The following is a 20,026-nucleotide window of genomic DNA, read 5'->3' as shown; positions in this document are numbered from 1 at the left end:
GCCGGAGGGGACGTCCCCCCCTCCCGCCGCTGTTGCCGGTGCTCCCGCTCGATCGGGAGTACCGATTCCATGTCCACTGCCTCCAGCTGCTGGGGAGGAACTGGAACGAAGCTGTAATAGGCTTCGTTCCAGTCTCCTCATAGTAAACACGGAAGCGACGTCATGACGGTTTTAAAAATATATATACGGTATTCAGAATCGCCATTTTCGGTGATCTGAATACATTGAAGTGTAAAGGAGGGGTGGGGGCTCTTTTAGACCCCCGATCCCTCCATAAAGAGTACCTGTCACCACCTATTACTGTCACAAGGGATGTTTATAATCCTTGTGACAGCAATAAAAGTGATCAAATTTTTATTTATTTTTTTAAAACAATTTAGTCATTTTAAAATAAATAAAAAAATTTTTTTAAAGCGCCCGCCGTCCCCGCGAGCTCGCGAAGCAAAGAAAACGCATACGGAAGTCACGCCTGCGTATGTAAACGGTGTTCAAATCACACATGTGAGGTATCGCCGCGATCGTCAGAGCGAGAGCAATAATTCTAGCACTAGACCTCCTCTGTAACGCTAACCTGGTAACCGTAATTTTTTTTTTAAAGCGTCGCCTATTGAGATTTTTAGGTACCATACTTTGTCGTCAATCCACAAGTGCGTGCAATTATAAAGTGTGACATGTTTGGTATCTATTTACTCGCCGTAACATTATCTTTCACATTATGCAAAAAAATTGGGCTAATTTTACCGTTTTGTTTTTTTTAATTCATGAAAGTGTCCCTTTTCCCAAAAAGTTGCGTTTAAAACACTGCTGCACAAATACCGTGTGACATAAAATATTGCAACAATCGCCGTTTTATTCTCTAGAGTCTCTGCTAAAAAAATATATATAATGTTTGGGGGTTCCAAGTAATTTCTAGCAAAAAATATGGATTTTAACTTGTAAACACCAAATGCCAAAAATAGGCTTAGTCATGAAAGGGTTAAACCAGGATAGTTAGCAAGTATGAGGCAGTTGCTTTGGGCCCTACAACAATGGCAGGGCCCAGGGCAGTTGCCCCTTTTGCCCTGCCTTAAAAACGGCCCTGCTTCAATCACAAGTCCATATTTTTTTTAGTCTCGAACATTTACCTCAACATGAACGTGGAGATGACATTGACAAAAAGCTTCTCCAATTGGAGACAGGATGGATATATTTGTTACAGGCAACCCTTTCCCCTGGCCTTAATGAGGGGATTAGCTATAAGCCTTTCTTATAATGTTGGGTCCTTGTTTATATATGGACCTATTTTGTCCCAAATGGGACACTTGCTATGTTGGATTCATTCATTCCTTGATGTTACCTCTTATTTTTTTTTTTTTTTTTCCTTTTTCACCCCTTTTTTGGAGCCTCTTTGTGGTCATTAGGGTATGTGTGTCAGATTGGTGCCTGGCAGGATGTCCCAGATGATGTTGCCAGTTTTTCTCTCCTCTAGTCGAGGAGGATATGTATGGTCAAATAACAATTATCTTATGCGGTTTGTATTAAATTTAGATATATAGGACAACTCGTTGTTAAAGTTGATATAGTATTTGCAGATGTGATGCACATATGTGGGCCATACCTGCACTCACGTAATAATCAAGCAGGGATTTGGGTGGGAAGGGGGTTGTTTTTTTTTTTTTTTTCTTCTGATACACACATTCGACCTACATGCAATTTGATCCACCCGATTGCCAATAGATTCCTGTACGGACACCCAAGGGTGTGCAGCGGAACTAGTGCTTGGCCTGATTTGAGTGACACTGTCCTGGCTGAGGGACCCTCAAATTTACGGTTCTATTGCGCACCCTCAGGCTGGAGATGTGTCCCCAGTCTGTGACTTTCTTGCTCTCTTCTTTTTGAATAGTTGCAAGTTGGCCACTTTGGTTTCTCTGGCATAGCTTACCTATTTCCATGGATCCATCTTGCTCCCCTGTCTGGGTGATTTTTTGATGGGTTTTCCATGTAGCATTAGGACTTATTGAGGTGAGAGATTCACTTTGGTACTATAAGGAGACATCTTGGTCCCTTTGGAACAACCTCTGACTCTCTGTATATGTATGTATGTATGTATGTATATATATATATATATATATATATATATATATATCAGTTATATATTTTTAGAACTTTTCATATGGGCAAAATTTATTTCATACAACTACACATGCCTATATCCTTTCTTCCTTGCGTCCACATGAGCTCCCAGAATATGTTTTCCATTTAAACATTGAGATTGAGGCGAGTACGGTTCATTTATCAGTACCTGCCATTGACGAGTGCTCCATCTCCCTCCTCAAATGATCTATATATAATATTTATTGCAGGCATTATTGCTTTTTTCATATATTGGATTGAACGGTAGCCAATACATCTCCCCCTACGGGTGATCTGTCATCATTCGGGCTGACTTTGGATGTGGACGGTGGTGTTATTCGGGCCATTTTCCATCTGCATTCACCCCTGCGCCTTATTACGAGGTAGGAGGTTTTTGCTCTTGGGGGTGGGGGTGGGAAAGTAGGGGCACTGGCCTGATTTGTAGATGGTGTGTGGCCACACATGTGCAAGTTATAGTATACTGTTATGTTATTTTGTTAATATGTTGTATATTAATTTATTTTATTTTTCTTTTTTTTTTTGTATACACCTAAGGTCAAGTCAAGTACGCTTCTATTTATATGATATTTAAATCCCTACGTCCATTTTTCCTGACAAAGCCAAATTGGCGAAACATGTTTAAATACTTGGACGTATTATGTTGTATGTGATTACAGTACCTTCATTGCTGGAAATAGGAAGTGTGTGTACACCTATGACTGCGATCAAACTGTATTCCCTACTTTTATATGTTTTCTTAAAATAAACAATTTATATTTTTTTTATATCAATCTCAAATCGCTATATTGTTCATATAAGGTACCTCCAAAGTTCCATATCCTCAACCTACCTTTTTCAGTTTTGCTGAGGTTTACAGTGGGAGGGGATTGGAGGTGGAGAAGCACCATCTAGGTGTCCATTGTGATACAGATATGAAATAAACATTGTAGGAGTTTTATATTTTGGTCTAGAGCAGGGGTCTCAAACTGGTGGCCCTCCAGCTGTTGAAAAACTACAAGTCCCATGATGCATTGCAAGGCTGACAGTTAAGAGCAAGACTCCCAAAGGCAATGGCATGATGGAACTTGTAGTTTCGCAACATCTGGAGGGCCACCAGTTTGAGATCCCTGGTCTAAAGCCTACACAAAGCTGAATATCAGGGAGAAGAAAAAAAATACCCTTGCAGTGGGGCTCTTTACGCACTGCATGGGTTTAATGCTTGTTTTTGTCTAGCGTATTATGCAAAAAGGACCTACTTACCCAATTCCCTGTGACCAGGTCTCCTGAAGCCACTTCCCTAAGAAGCTCCAGCCAGAGGTCACAGGTCTGTTGTCATCAGGTGCAGTACAGGACCAATGGTCCTGCATTGTATGTAGTGATGCAGTGGGCCCACATTAACATTGAAAAAGTCTACTATAAATGCATGACATCTCCAGTGGCATTACATTTACAAAAACATTTATTGGATTGGAGGTGTACCAAACTGGAGGGTAATATATACCACAGAGTAAGGAAAATGCAATGGTACAGAAGTGATGTTGATAACCGTGGACCACATTTGTTGCCAGTCATGGGTTAATAATTGATTACTTTCATGTGTTGCCTGGAATTATTTTTTAACCTTTTGCCAACCACATAATGCACCTGCAAGGAGGGTGGGCTTTAATGCCCCTACACTGTACATATGCGTCCATGGTAGCCAAGTGCTGAAAGAGCAGTGACTGAGCTTTTGAAGACAGCTCCCTGCCTCTTGTTATGATTGGGACCCGGCTGGACAGGCTCCTGATCATGTGACCACTGCGACAGCCAAACAAATATGTTGTCATCAAGTTACCTAACAAATATACTTGAATTGTGAGTAGGAGCAGGAAAGCATAGCTGGAGCGAATGTAACAATGCAAAGCATGAAAGGACTGCACATGTGGTACCGTTTCAACCCAATAACATGAACACATATTTATTAGACTATTTACGTTAAACAAATCTCTTTTACAGTTATATCTGAAATAAAAAACAGAAAACAGAATAGACAAAACATTCCCTTTTAATTTTTACTTACACCTCACCACTTGAAAATGTGGGACCCATTAATTGTTAGCCTTGTCAACAAAATGACTTATCCCCGCCACTGTGACTGTTTATTTTGCCGTTTAGATGTTCCACAGAGGAAGCCAAACAAACCAGCCACTATCTGGCTAACAGAGGCGACCACTTCCAATAGTCCCACAATAGCGAGAGCCGCATATACTGCGATGTGAATAAGCTTCTGAGAATCCTCATCAATCGTTAGGTTCAGGTCAAAGTCCAGGCCCAGATTAAAGTCGAAAGAATTCTTCTGTGGGGTTCCATGGACAGTCATGCTGTCATTAATTTGTTTGGGAGAGCAAGTAGTATTCGTAAACCAAACTAGGTCAAAATTCAGGCTTTGGAAGTCACTGTGAAGACAACAATAAACAGCATTAAATAAATCCGAAAAATCTGCATGGTACATGCAAAAGAACCTTTCCCGAAAGAAACATGGAGGTGGTTCTTGGTGACTTTATGAATAAATGCTGGTTATCATGCCAAACACTACTTCAATAACTCAGTACAAGTTGAATTTAATTATAACACTGCTGTTCCCCTTTATTTTGTAAAGTACTGCGTAAACTGTTGGCGATATATAAATCCTATACATTTATTATATAATAATAAAAATAGATAGATAAGGATTTCTGACTTTACCGATTTGCTTACTTGTTCCAGGCCAGTAATACAAAAAGTATTTAAGCCAATGGGCCATTCTGCTAAGACTTTCACCAAGATGACAATGACATCTGATTTAAATTGGTTGTAAATGTCAGAAATATGAATAAAGAACATCACTCTATAGTGTGTACTGTCTCAAGTTTTCTGTCTGCTGCCTCATTCCTCTGCTATCAGCATGAATCACTTCTGACACGTTTTCCCGACACCAAGAGAAAAATTATGACAGGGAAGGGACCGCCAGCTGATTGACAGCTTCAGCTCTGTTTCTGTGAGGGGGGAAGGTGTCTCTTCCTTCCAATCAGCTTTTAGAGCTCTTCTCACTGAGCTCTGCAGAGTGTGACTTCAGCTCTCCGCCCCCTTTTTTTGAACTTACAGACAGGGCCGGATTAACATAGGGGCTATTGGAGCTGCAGCTCCAGGCCCCTTTCTCAAGATAGGCCCATTTGCCCAAAAAAAAAAAAAAAAAAAAATCAAAAAAAAAAAAAAAAAAAAATCAAAAAAAAAAAAAAGATTGACTTCGAGGATTGTAGCTTGGCGATCAGGAGTCACAGAGACCCCATATTTGGGGGGTAGGTAGCTAAAGTCCCACTCCAGCACTGGTTAAAATATGGGGCTGCTATCATCTATGGTTCTGGAGATACGGGGCTCCTTGTGCAGCCTGTCAGAAGCTACAGAGCGGCAGTATAAATACAAGCTGGAACACTCTGCAGCAGACTGAGAGGATGACCTCACAGAGCTTATAATAATTATTTGTATATTACTTATGATAATTAACCCCTTGGCAACCAGGCCCATTCTGAGACTTCTCTCCTACATGTAAAAATCATCATTTTTTTTATGCTAGAAAATTACTCAGAACCCTCAAGCATTATATATTGTTTTAGCAGACACTCTATGGAATAAAATGGTGGTCTTTGCAAATTTTTATGTTGGAAAGAAACTGTTTCATTCAAAAAAAAAAACACTAAAGTTATCACGATTTTTTGTTGTGTATTAAGCCATGCTTTACATTTTTTTACAGGTTACATGTTTAGAGTTACAGAGGAGGTCTAGTGCTAGAATTATTGCTCTCGCTCTAATGATCGTGGCGTATGTAACCTGTGTGTATCTGGCTCTGATACTAACCAGTGCCTACCCAGAGACTGACTAGTATCTCTCCCCAGCCTGTCCCCACACACCCTCTCACCTGCTGACCTGTGAATGGGACAATCACTCCCGTAGTGTTATTGTGTTCTGCCAGTGAATACAATGATTAGTGTTGCTAACTATAGCTGGCAGCACTGATTGTTTTGGGGAAAACCTGACAGGCTGGTTGTACTCAAGTTGGTTAATAGGTTGACTTGTGTAAAACCAGCTAGCCCATACATAGATCGACTATGGCTGGTCTCTGCTTAATTGGTGTAATTTCAATCCATGTCTGGCCCGCTTAACCACTACGCAGTCCCTAATCATCCTTTCAACAAACCTTTACATTTTTCCTTCCCAGATTACTTCATCCTCCTCTCCTATACATAGTGCCCACTGTCATACTCTCCACACTTCTTTCCTATACATAGTGCCCACTGTCATACTCTCCACACTTCTCTCCTATACATAGTGCCCACTGTCATACTCTCCACACTTCTCTCCTATACATAGTGCCCACTGTCATACTCTCCACACTTCTCTCCTGTACATACTGCTCACTGTCATACCCTCCACACTTCTCTCCTATACATAACGCCCGCTGTCATATCCTACACACTCCTCACCTGTACATAGTGCCCACTGTCATACACTTCTCTCCTGTACATAGTGTCCACTGTCGTACCCTTCGTACTCCTCACCTATACAGTGCCCACCGCCATACCCTCCATACTCCTCTCCTATACATAGTGCCCACCTCCATACTCCTCTCCTATACATAGTGCCCACCGCTATACCCTCCATACTCCTCTCCTGTACATACTACTCACTGTCATACCCTCCACACTCCTCTCCTATACATAGTGCCCACTGCCATACCTCCAACACTTCTCTCCTATACATAGTGCCCACTGTCATACCCTCCACACTCCTCTCCTGTACATACTACTCACTATCATACCCTCCATACTCCTCTCATATACATAGTGCCCACTGTCATACCTCCAAACACTTCTCTCCTATACATAGTGCCCACTGTCATACCCTCCACTCCTGTACATACTACTAACTGTCATACCCTCCATACTCCTCTCCTATACATAGTGCCCACCGTCATACCCTCCCTCCACACTCCTCTCCTGTAATTACTGCTTACTGTCCTACTCTCCTGTACATAGTGCCCACTGTCATACCCTCCACACTCTTCTCTTATATATAGTGCCCAATGTCATACCCTCTACACTCCTCTGCTGTGCATACTGCCCACTGTCTTACCCTTCACACTCCTCTCCTGTACATAGTGCCTTCTGCCATACCCTCTGCACTCCTCTCATGTACATAGGGCCCACTGTTAGACCCTCCACATTCCTCTCCCTCACCTGCACATACTTCCCACTTTTATACCATCCATACTCCTCCCCTATGCCTCTTACCTACAAAAATTGTTCTTTAAAATTATATGTTCCTCAATGTTACCAGCTCTAGAATGGGCACTTTTGTCAGTTCAACTAAAGGAAATCTCACAGTCCTCATATTTGTTATGCCCCATTATTAGTACTTATTTTATTTTGTAATTACTATTGTGATGTATAGAGGAACATAGGGGGATGTCAGCTACTCTAAATATAGCACTTGTAAAAAAAGCGTCCCTGAAAATATTTTTGAAATGTTGACAACCATGTACTTAGGCACTGCCCAAGGGCCACAGGGTCAGTAGGGGCCCCATGAGAGGCTCCGGTGATAGTAAAGCGGTAGTAAACTTTTCTAACAGTACTACTTTTTAGAGGCCCTTGGGTAGGTTATGCCATAATGTACAAGTATGCCCAGCATATTAGCACATTAGGGCACACTTAAATTGTCAGACTGAGCCCTCCAGTGCTGCGCTGTGATCAATCCGGCGGGGCCCGGGCACTTCCACCTTCACCCGCTCTTCCTTCTGGGTTCTGTGCCTTCCGTCATTTGCCTTGGCCAGGCTGCGTTGATGTCATTCCCACACATGCTCATGTGCATCCTCTCTCTCTCATCCCCCCCCCTTTCTCTGTCATCCTCCCACCCTTACCCCTCACACCTCTTTCATCCCTTTCTCTCTCTCTCTCATTCTCCTTCTCTCTCTCTTTAATTTAATTTGTTATAACAAAAAATAGTTAGCATTTTTATTTATTTATTGTTTATAAAAGGCCCCACCAAAATCCTCAGCACCAAGCCCACGATGTTCTTAATCTGGCCCTGCTTACAGACAAGCTTTAAAGTTGTGCACTTTGAATAGATGTAGGGGGAAAGACGTCTGTAGATAAGCAGGTACAACTTATGTAGGTGGTTTTGTTTCATATCCGTGGCCAGTCACTTTACTGGGTATATTTAAGGGTTTACAGCCACTACTGTGCTTCATGTATACTACAGGTCCTAAATTTAAGTTTAGGAGTCTTTGGCATATTTTTTGCCAAAGCTCCTTAACTCAACTCCATACAAGCTCATTCATTAATGTACCAGAGTTTAGGAGCTGCTGCAGTTAGGGGATCTTCAACCTCCCTCAAGCTCCCTCTAATGAACGTAGAAGAATCCCATTCGAGATAAAAACACCTTGACTGCCAGCTGCCGGAAAACGCAAACGTGGCACAATCATAGCTAAATAGTTGGTAAGATTGAATAAAGACAACAGTCCATCCAGTTAAACCTGTGTAGGTGTGTGTGTGTGTGTGTGTGTGTGTGTGTGTGTGTGTGTGTGTGTGTGTGTGTGTGTGTAGAAAAATCATTTCCCATATCCCCATATATTATTTTTATTAAGATGCACTTCCAAGAGTCTTTTTTAAACTATCCATTCTTCCTGCCGACACTACGGATTGTAGAAGAGAGTTCCACATCCTTACCGCCCTGACAGTAAAAAACCCCTATGCAGCTCAAGGTTAAACCACTTCTCTTCCAGTCTCCTTGTGTGGCCCCATGTCCTTTTACACTCCCTGGAAATTGAAAGTTTTATACTTATGCTGGGATCCCTGTTGAGATATTTGTATATCGCTATCAAATCTCCTCTCATGCGTCTCTTCTCCAGGGTGAATAAATTCAGCGCTTGTAGTCATTCCTCATAACTAAGGTCCCCCATAATAATTTAGTTGCCCTTCTCTTGACTCTCTCCAGCTCCAGCACATCCCTTCTGAGGATTGGTAACCAGAACTGGACGGAATACTCCAGATGCGGCCGAACCAGAGTTTTATAAAGTGGCAGAATAATAGTTTTATCTTTGGAGTAAATTTTCTTTTTAATGCATGCTAATATTCTGCTGGCTTTGGTAGCTGCAGCTTGACACTGCATGCCATTGCTCAGTCTGTCCTCTACAAGGACCCCTAGATCCTTCTCCATCCTGAAATCCCCTAGGGGTTCTCACCCTAATGAGTGACTTGCATTCATATTTTTAGCCCCCAAGTGCATTACCTTACATTTTCCAGTGTTATGCCCTGTACACACGGTCGGACTTTCCAACAAAAAATGAGTGATCGGATCTTGTTGTCGGGAAATCCGATCGCGTGTGGGCTCCATCACTTTTTCTGTCGGAATTTCCGACACACGAAGTTTGAGAGCAGGATCTAAAATTTTCCGACATCAAAATCTGATTTAAATTCCAATCGTGTGTAGACAATTCCGACGGACAAAGTGCCACGCATGCTCAGAATAAATTATGAGACAAAAGCTATTAGCTACTGGCCCATTTATAGTCCCATCGTAAGTGTTCTACGTCACCGCGTTCTGAACGATCGGATTTTCCGGCAACTGTGACCATGTGTATGCAAGACAAGTTTGGGCCAAAATCCGTCGGAAAAAATCTGACGGATTTTGTTGTCGGAATGTCCGACCGTGTGTACAGGGCATAAAATTTTATTTGCTATGCAGTAGCTCACTCCATTAATTTATTCAGGTCCTCTTGTAAAGTTACTATGTCCTACTGTATTGTTATTGCCCTGCATATTTTCGGGTCATCAGCAAATACTGAGATCGAGCCATTTATCCCATCCTCTATATCATTTATAAACAAATTAAACAGAACTGGTCCCAGGACAGAGCCTTGAGGTACCCCACTAACTATTATAGACCATTCTGAGTATACGTTATTTATCACAACCCTTTGGACACGCCCCCGTAGCCAGTTTTCTAGCCAAGAACAAACCTTATGGTCCATGCCTACAGACCTCAGCTTGTAGATTAAGCTTTTGTGGGGGACTGTATGAAATGGTTTTGCAAAATCCAGATTAACCACATCCCTCGGCCTACCATTGTCCAAATGGTTAGCTCACGTCCTGGTAGAATGTTAATAGGTTGGTTTAGCAAGAGTGACCTTTCGTAAACACATGCTGATTACTGCTAATGATACGGTTTTCATCAGCAAATTCTTGGATATGGTCCCTTATCATTCCCTCAAATAGTTTACAAACTACTGACATTAGACTGACAGGCCTATAGTTCTCAGGAATAGATCTCTGCCTTTTTTTGAATATTGGTACCACATGGGCTTTTCGTCAGCTGGTACCAATCCTGTCAGTATGCTGTATGCTTTGAAGTTTAGGAATAGCGGTCTGGCTATAACCTGACTGTGTTCTTTAAGGACTCTCGGGTATAAGCCCCCTGGTCCTGGTAATTTAGTTATGTTTAGCTTCTCTAATACTTTCTGGACTCCGGCCTCTGTTAGCCACAAGGGTAGATCCTGTGGCGTGTTGCTAACAATATTGTCGTGGTCAGTATACCCCTCCTTTTCCTGTGAGAAGACTAAGGAGAAGAAAGCATTTAGCACAGCCGCCTTCTCCTTGTCATCTATAACCATCTTCCCTTCCTCGCCCTTTATGGAGCCTGTGTGTTTTCCGATCTTGCCTTTTTACTGTTAATATATTTAAAAAACTCCTTGGGATTATTTTTACTCGCTTCCGCTATGTGTCTCTCATAGTCTTTTTTAGCTGCACTGATTGCGGTTTACACCTCACATTGCATTCCTTGTATCGTTGGAATGCTGACACTGACCCATCCGCTTTGTACTTTTTTGTCCTTAATATGACAATTTACGTTTTGGTTCAGCCACACAGGTTAAACTTTTTTCTTCTATATTTATTACCCCTTGGAATGCAATTGGTGATACATTTATGTAATATATTCCTAAAGCATTCCCATTTTTCCTCCATGTTCAATGTTTCAAGTATTTGGTCCTACTTACTATCCTGCAGCATTGAGCACAGTTTAGAAAAGTTGGATCTTGAAATTTAGTGTTCTTGTACTCCCCTCATGCCTGCCTTTCCTAAGTTTTATGCTGAATGTAATAATTCTGTGGTTGCTAATTCCCAAGTTGTCCCATATTTCCACATCTGCAATTAGAGCTATATCATTTGTAATTAAATGATCTAGCAATGCGTTAATTCTAGTCTGTGAATCCACCAATTGGGACATAAAGTTGTCCAGTAGAAGATTTAAAAAATGGCGGGCCTTTAATGAATGTGCAGTCCCCTCTGCCCAATCAATGTCAGGATAGTTGAAGTTCCCCATTATAACAACATTTCCTTGTCTTGCTGCTATTTCTAGCTGTGAGAGGAGATCCAACTCCACCTCTTCCCTTAGGTTAGGGGGCCTGTAACATATCCCTACTAGTAATTTCCTGCTTACTTCCTCCCTTTGGAGTTCCATACATACGGACTCCACCCCCCCCATCACTGATGTCATTCTGCTTTTCTACCCGTAAATCATTCCTGATATAAAGACATACCCCTCCCCCTCTACTACCCTTCCTGTCCCTCCGATACAAGGAATACCCCTGGATGTTTGCCAGCCAGTCATGTGAGCTGCCAAACCAAGTTTCTGTTATCTCCATGAAGTCCACATCCCCCTCGTGTAATAGCAGCTCCAGTTGCTCCATTTTATTGACTAGGCTCCTGGCATTTGTGAACATTCCCGAGTTTTGTATTGGTGCATGTATATTTTTTTTCCATATGATTTCTCAGGCTTTGTTCCTGATATGGTAACTCATTAACCCCCGGGATTGGATGTTATGGACATAGTGTCACTAGTGTCTCCACTATTCCCCTTTATCCTATACTCACTGCTGGTTATCAGTACCTCCAAACCCTCCCCCCAACACCTAGTTTAAAATCCGTCCTTACTAAAGAGCCGGTAGCCGACTGAGAATTCAGCCCAGTTCTCCAGGAACCCGAACCCCTCATTCCTACACTAGTTCCTCAGCCACTTGTTCAGTTCCCTAATCTCCTGCTGCCTCTCTGATGTGACTTGAAGCACAGGCAGTATTTCTCAGAAAACCACCTGGGAGGTCCTTCTCTTTAATCTATTCACTAAGTCCCTGTAATAATTTTTTAGGACTCTCCACCTAACTCTAAGCCCTTGTACACACGGTCAGACATTCTGACAACCAAATCCGTTGGATTTTGTTCGACGGATTTTGTCCGATGGATTTTGTCCGAAATTGTTGCATACACACGGTCGGACAAAGTTGTCGGAAAATCCGATTGTACATAACGTGATGACGTTATTTCGTTACGATGGGACTACGTTCAGGCTAGTAGCCAATAGCTTTGGTCTAGGAATTTGATCTGAGCATGCGTGGCACTTTGTCCGTCGGAGTAGGCTACACATGATCGGAGTATGTCCGATCGGAGAATTTTGTTGGAAAATTTTACGGACAAGTTGGAAAACTAGGTCCGTCGTATACTCCGATGGAAACAGTCCGATGGAGACCACACACAGTCGGATTATCCGACAAAACGGTCCGATAGGACACATTCCGTCGGAATCTCCAACCGTGTGTACAAGGGCTTACATTGTCATTGATGCTAATGTGTATCATGACAGCTGAGTCTTCCCCAGCCCCACCCAATAATCTGTCCAACCACTCCGTGATGTGCCGAATCCAAGCTCCCGGTAAACAACATACTATTCAACAACCATGGTCTTTGTTGCAGATCATGGTGGGATTTTGGCGCATTTTGCATATTCCTGCGGCTGGCTGTCAAAGTAGACTGTGTGTACATAATACCTACATTTATTTTAGGAGAATGAAGCAGAGCAGAAATAATGGAGTGCTGCTGTTATGTGAAAGATAATATGAAGGAATAAAGGTAGCAGAGACCCTGGTCTGTTTAAATGCCTGCCCAATAACATAAGAAGCATGTAGACATTAGAAATTGTCTCAATTAGAGAGATTAAAAGCTATGCACTCAAAATCCCAAGAGAATGCATTCTAGCATATTGCAGGTAGGATTCTAATCTAAACACCTTTCTTTCCCAGGAGGCAGCAGTAAGTTGGACAATATAATTATATCACTGGCACAACCAGGTTGTGCTGCCTCCACAATATATTGGAAATGTGTATTTGTGTATACAGCATTTTCTGCTCTTTAATTGTTTTTTTATTATGCTGCCCCCTTGTGGCCATTTTTTGTATTGTTTATATTGTATGTAGCGGCGGGCTCCTGAAGAGCACCTGCTATGTTTTTCAAAGTTAAAACTTTACCCAGACTACAGTTTGGGCCTATTTGTCTAAATTGGACTTTTGTGTTAGTCTGACTGTGCTGAAATGTTCAGTCTGGTCACAAGGGGGTGCTGTCTCTGGTGGCAGGCGTGGAACTATGGTCTAGTCAGGCGTTTAGTTACTCTCTTTCGGAGCCAGGTCAGTGGGAGTGGCCCTCCCGCTGTGCCTTCTGGGAGAGGGTATTTAAGACAGGGATGTCACGTGGTTCGGGGTTCTGGTCCAGTATGAAGTGTTGAGTACTTGGTCCTGGTCCTCCTGACCAGCCCCCAGGATGGCTATGGCCTGGGGTGCGGATGCACCTGACTTGAATGCCTCGGGGCTGGCTAGCCCAAGGCAGGGAAACTAAAGGAGGATTCTGAGGTGGTTGGGTGCCTTCTCCGGTTCGGGAGAGACTCATTGAACTTCAAGCATTCAAGGGAAAGACTCTTTAGAAGATTACCATGAGTGAGTTTGGTTTTCTTAACAAGAGCCTGGAAGGGCTGAAGTAACCAAGAGAATCCGGACTTGTGGATATCACCAAGCTGGTTGAAAGATCCAGGTATCCTACAAGTGTTCTACAGCTTAGTTTCCTATGTGTTCTGCAACAACATCGGTGTTAAAGACTTTGTTCCTGAGTAAGCACCTTGTTGGCTTCTAGGCCTTGTGAGAGAGGGACTGTCCAACCTGAGTGAACATCCAGCTGCGAATGGCTATTCTCTGGATGCAGTCAAAGTAAGCAAGTTCCTTAACGTTTTTGACTTTGACATTGAGAGTACCTGAACTTTCCTTTCCAACCCTCTGATCCCAAGTTAAAGACTGTTCAATGGTTGAAGTTTGCAAATAAAATCCATTCAACTGGATCTATTGTCCGTCTCAAGTTACTGGGTCACCTACCATGGGACATCCCCTAGACGTGCCATGAGAAGAAGCAGAAGGTAACGGTAAGCCCAAAAAAATAACCAGCAGCTTCTTTGGGGATTAGTGCTACACGTATATGTTATTTTCTGTATTTTCCTTCCACTTGTTGTGATATCATTTCCTTTTCCTTTGTGTGGGCTTCTCTAATCCCTCCTCCTCTCAAGACACACATTGGGACTAGGAAGCCAATATGCATTTTGACTGCCTTAAACACTTCTGTACCAAATCTATCACATCTTGATGTGTTGACACAACATTCTGAATAAAATAAAGACATTTGTGGATTCCAAATGTTTGCTGCAGAATATTGTTCACAGTAACTGTCATATATTGTCTCATAAATTCATATCAGGCATAGAGGTCTCAGGAAGGGATAGTCACTATTACAATGGCTGGAGTCAGAATACATGTAGTGGTTGGAAGCTTGGGCCAAGGTACTAAAAGTTTTTATTAACACACACATATAGCTGTATTTTTGCCACCTTTTTAAACCTTTTTTTATTTGGAGGGCAATCAGCAAAGCGGATCTTGCATTTTTCGTAAGGTCTTTTTTTAAGTAGAACTAAGGCAAAACATTTTTTTTCTCATTTGAATAAGAGTAGGTTATATCCCCTGCCTTTTTTTGCCATCTGTGTCCCATTGGGGAGAATTACTCTCATTTGCTGTCCCATTTCAAAACAGAAAGTAAGAGGAAAGTTAGGGAACCCCAAGTTGACACCAGAACTACTGTCCCCGTTGATAGATTTCGATTCTGTTACTGTTCTGATGAGAACCTGAAATTTAGATTTTCTTGTAATTGTACTTTTAGTGATAATAGTAAACAGGACAAATAGAGAGAATAAATTACCCTAAAGAGGGGGGGGGGGGGGGGTGGCTCAGACAGCAATAAAAACCTGACAGGTGTTCTAATCCCTTTCCACTCTATCCAAAACAAGAAACAGAAAAAAAAAAAAAGTTTTGTCTTTAGTTATACTTTAATGACAAACTTAAGTCAGATTGTGATCAGGTTTTTATATGTCTCTTTGGGCCTATTGATGGGATTTTCCCTCACTTCCTATCCCTATGACACCTATACAAGAAACCGTGGAATCAGCTGTCATCAGGACAGGAAAGCACAGACAGCATTTAAAGCACTGTAAGCCCTTGTACACATGGTCGGACATTCCGACGGAAAATGTCCGATTGGACCGTGTTGTCGGATAATCCGACTGTGTGTGGGCTCCATCGGACTGTTTCCGTCGGAATATCCGACGGACAAAGTTTTATAGCTGGGCTATAAAACTTTCCGACAACATGATCCGATCGGCCTATGTCCGATTGTGTGTAGAGAATTCTGATCGGACAAAGTGCCACGCATGCTCAGATTAAATTCCTAGACCAAAGCTATTGGGTACTAGCCTGAACGTAGTCCCGTCCTAACGAAATAACGTCATCACATTATGTACGATCGGATTTTCCGACAACTTTGTCCGACCGTGTGTATGCAACACAAGTTTCGGACAAAATCCGTCGGACAAAATCCGATGGATATTGTTGTCGGAATGTCCGACCGTGTGTACAAGGGCTTAGATGTTCTAGGACTACCTTCCTTAACTAAAAAATTATTTGTCTGTGTCTTTATTTGAGAGATTTCCCATCATTTCTTGTCCTGACAAGAAGTAAGCAGAAATCTCTCCAATCTTGTGTCTATGAAGACATAGAATGCTTTGGCCTGAGTTGGTCTTTGACATATTATTGCTTTATATTTTGTGTCTTTCATCCTTTACGATGGGAGTAATATAATCTTATGGTTATATTTGAAAGACAAAATTATCATTTAGAATAATTCAAGGCAAATAATCAATATATAAGAATATTCAAAATATAATTAAAATATGTGATACACTAGTCACACAGATATGGCTTGCTCTATAAAACAGGACCAGAAAGCCATAAATAAAATCACACATAGCTTCTTCTCAGAGAGGCGTAAGTTTTACCTGAAGTTCCGCAGGCTGTAATCACAGCGATCCAAGGTAATGCTTCCTTTTTCACAGATCAGAGGTCCTTTACTGATAGCAAACAGTGCTATAAGCGTGCAGTAGAGGCCACCAATTATACTGAAAACACATAGCAGAGAGGAGGACAGCATCTGCAGGACACAGACTAAGGTTAGATCTTTTGACAGTTTCCATATAAGATATATGGACAATAACATAAAAACATTTGTAAAGGTAATTAACATTCTTTCTCCCTGGAAAGAGAGCCTCTGTTATTGCTTTATTGAATACATGACTATAGTTTTGCTGGAGATCTCTTACATTTTAAACCTAAAATCTGGATATATATGGCACAAATAAATGAGTGAATGTTATCTTTAATGCATCAGTGTACTTTATAAAATGCAAGCAATGTAAGTCCATGCATTTGAAAGTAAACTCTGCTCAACGCCTCCGGCCCAGCCACTGTGGGATAACCCAACCCTGCCGCACTTTAGGTCAATCCCGGATCCGCAGGTCTGGGTGCGATTTGGAATCACTACGCTGGGGGATATCCTGTCGTCGGGAGGGTTGCTCCCTTTTGCTCGTCTGGCAGAATCGCACGCCATGCCTGGTTGGATGTATTTCAGATACCTCCAGTTGCGCCATGCCGTTAGAGCTCAATTTTCTGTACCCCCGACCCTACAATTCACTCCACTTGAAGAATTATTCACGGGGGAGGGCCCTAAAAAACCTCTCTCGGATCTGTACCGGGTGGTCTTCCCGGATGAACCGGCGAGGCTGAATCTGCTGTGGAATAAGTGGCAAGCTGATATCCCTGCCCTGGAGAGGGAGGACTGCCTGGAGAGGGGCACTAAACTGGCCATATCAGCGAGTGATAAACTCATCCAGACGAAATTTCTCCATCGGGTGTACCTCACTCCGGTGCGTTTGTCAAGGATATATCCCACTAGAGACCCCTATTGCCCCAGATGTCGAACTGAGGTTGGAACGTACCTGCATATGTTCTGGGAGTGTCGGCGGCTGGAGGACTTCTGGTTGGGTGTTTTTGATCACTTGAATATCCGGCTGGGGTTAGGGGTCCCTCGGACCCCTGCACTAGCCTTATTGGGCATTCATCCAGATGAACTCACGCCATACTACTCTAAGCTATTGACCTCCTATCTCCTCTTCTATGCGAAGAAGGCGATTTTGTGTAAGTGGCTCTCGGAGCGCCCCCCAAGTGTAGCCCGATGGGAACGAGCAGTTGATGCTGCCCTCCCATTATACAAGCTAACGTACCCTAATCGGGGTTGTCCGTGGAAGTTTGACAAGATCTGGCTCCCGTGGACCTCCGGGACAGCCACATGAGGATGGAGTTGGGATCATTGATTGCCTGCCCTTCAGTTTCCTGGGGTTTGCTTCCCCCCCCCCTCCCCCCCTCCCCTCGTGTTCCCCCTCCATTGCTCCTCCCCCCCCCCCTCCCCTCCCCATCTCCCTTCCACTGATGCTTACTGAGACGACCTAAGCTTATTTATTTGGGTATACCTCCTGTATTGTGTTTGTTGACGGATGATCTGTTCTAGGCCTCATTGTAGGGGTATTTGAATATCCTTCTTCTATTGTATGACACTCTGAACTACCATACTAATCTGTAACTGCTTGTCTGTACGATTGAGTTGTTCCTATGCCTTATTTTGTTTTGTATTCTGTTGTGATATCTTTGCAATAAAGCACTCCTGTTTTTCAAAAAAAACTCTGCTCAACGCAGCAGAAAGCCAGATAGTCTATATAGGGACTGCACTGCATCTAAGGTCAGATTGTTTCAATAGGAGCTAAAATGAGGAGGACATAAACAGAGTTTTCTTCTGCAAAAGTCACCTCTTTTTTAAATGTAATTCATTATAATACAGTCACTCACAATATTTTCATGTTTAATGAATTCCACTACCTTGAAGGTCAGGGGACTAGCAATGGGAACAACCTGTGTTGCTTTGTATGTTAACCTGTATACCTACCTTGGGGAATGAGGAGAGTACCAGTAAGGGTGGCACAGTGGTGTAGTGGTTAGCACTCTCACCTTAAAGTAAAAAGGGTCGCTGGTTTGAATCCCCACCATGACACCACCTGCCTGGAGTTTGCATGTTCTCTCTGTGCCTGTGTGGGTTTCCTCCCACACTCCAAAGACATTCAGGTAGGTTAATTGGCCCTAGTATATGAATAGAGACCTTGGATTGTGGGCTCCTTGAGGGTAGGGACCGATGTGAGTGTGTAATGTACAGGGATAGGGACAATTGTAGACACTCACTCTGGATGGACTGGTGTCTTTATTCAACCTTACTAACTATGTAAGTGTTTGGATTGGGCAGTGATCTTACCATGTTTTTTTTTTCTTAAAGCGTATATATACACACACACACACACACACACACACACACACACATATACATATATATATATATATACATATACATATACATATACATATATATATATATATATATGTTTTGATTCCCTTCATTGGGCAATTATCAATCAATTGGTTATTTTTGTGGATTTCTAGAACAACAATATAATGGGTACCGAAAAAGTTTTTATTTAAAGTTAGCCAATAAATACATTTTCTAAAAAACTGTATTTACATTGTTACATGGTTAGAAGAGTATTTAATTTTTGGACTTGAATCCATCCATCCATCCTCAGCAATATGTAAACTTGGGTTGTTTCCTAAGGCCCTCACATCCAATATAAGTCTCTTCCACTTAAGCAACTTCCAGCCAAGAACCCTAATTCGAAGTATACCAGTGGAGACAGGATTTGAGAAACTGCTAAAGTAATGATTTTTAAGAGAAGGTGCTTCTGACACCCTTTTTCCATCTGCTTTGTACTTTTTCGAAAAGCATTTGATATGTTCTTTGCCTGGGGAACCTGGAGGAAGCCTTGAGAAAGACATGGAGCTTCCAGCTAAGTTTAGGGGGGCCTTTTCTAAGTCTGGAGAAGCTCACTGGAGAGAGCCAGGAGGAAGTTGGTGGGGAAGAGTCCAGCTGTCCTATAGTGGTGTGAATCTACCACCCTCACTAGGAAGAGCAAAAAGAAAGACCGCGCTTGCCTGACCACAAAAAAATTAAATAAAAATGTGATGCAAACCCAAATGTTATACTACAATCGACACAAGGCAGAAAAAAAGAGTGGGTTGCGCAAAGAAAAAAATTATTAAATTAATTAATATTGCGTCTCAAAGGTAAATGCAAAAATAAGTGTAAAAATACAGTGAAAACATCAATATACTTAAACAAAAATTAATATCTGACCGGTCCACTAACTAACGCGGTACGGTCATGTGACAAAAAACACACAATTAATGAACAGTGTAAAGGAAACACTTTGATAGTCATGACATTGAAAAGTCCATATAAAAAAGTTCTGTTTGAGGAATAGTGATAGTGACTCCGCTGTGATGAAACAATGACAGACCATCCACAATAGTGTAAGTTATAAGCACCTCCACCACGGTTAACACTGCCGCTTACCAGAAGTTTATGGTTCTTTATTACAGAGAACCATAAAACGCAGATGACTGGCTCTCCCCAGCCCGGGATATTCAGATAAGTAAGGTGATAAGGACCTCTCACAGCTCCAACCAATCCCTCTCATCAGCGAGCATAGAAAAAAT

General features: G+C 42.2%; 1 protein-coding gene across 1 annotated transcript in view; it reads right to left on the bottom strand.

Annotated features, from left to right (window-relative positions):
* Nucleotides 1-4,037: 4,037 nt before the first annotated feature.
* The window catches only part of TM4SF20 (transmembrane 4 L six family member 20), a 30,266-nt gene continuing 14,277 nt past the window's right edge, over nucleotides 4,038-20,026 (bottom strand). Inside the window, exons 3-4 of the mRNA XM_077488525.1 lie at nucleotides 16,375-16,526; nucleotides 4,038-4,547 (exon numbers count right to left, since the gene is read on the bottom strand). Of these exons, the coding sequence (XP_077344651.1) occupies nucleotides 4,229-4,547; nucleotides 16,375-16,526 (471 nt within the window). The 3' untranslated portion in view covers nucleotides 4,038-4,228. The remainder of the gene's footprint in view (nucleotides 4,548-16,374; nucleotides 16,527-20,026) is intronic.

The sequence above is a fragment of the Lithobates pipiens genome, unplaced genomic scaffold (genome assembly GCF_037356315.1).
Source record: "Lithobates pipiens isolate NorthernLeopardFrog02 unplaced genomic scaffold, aLitPip1_a1.2 Scaffold_18, whole genome shotgun sequence".
NCBI classification, from domain to species: Eukaryota; Metazoa; Chordata; class Amphibia; order Anura; family Ranidae; genus Lithobates; species Lithobates pipiens.
Note: the sequence above shows the minus strand (reverse complement) of the source record. Positions and strands in the feature narration are given on the sequence as shown.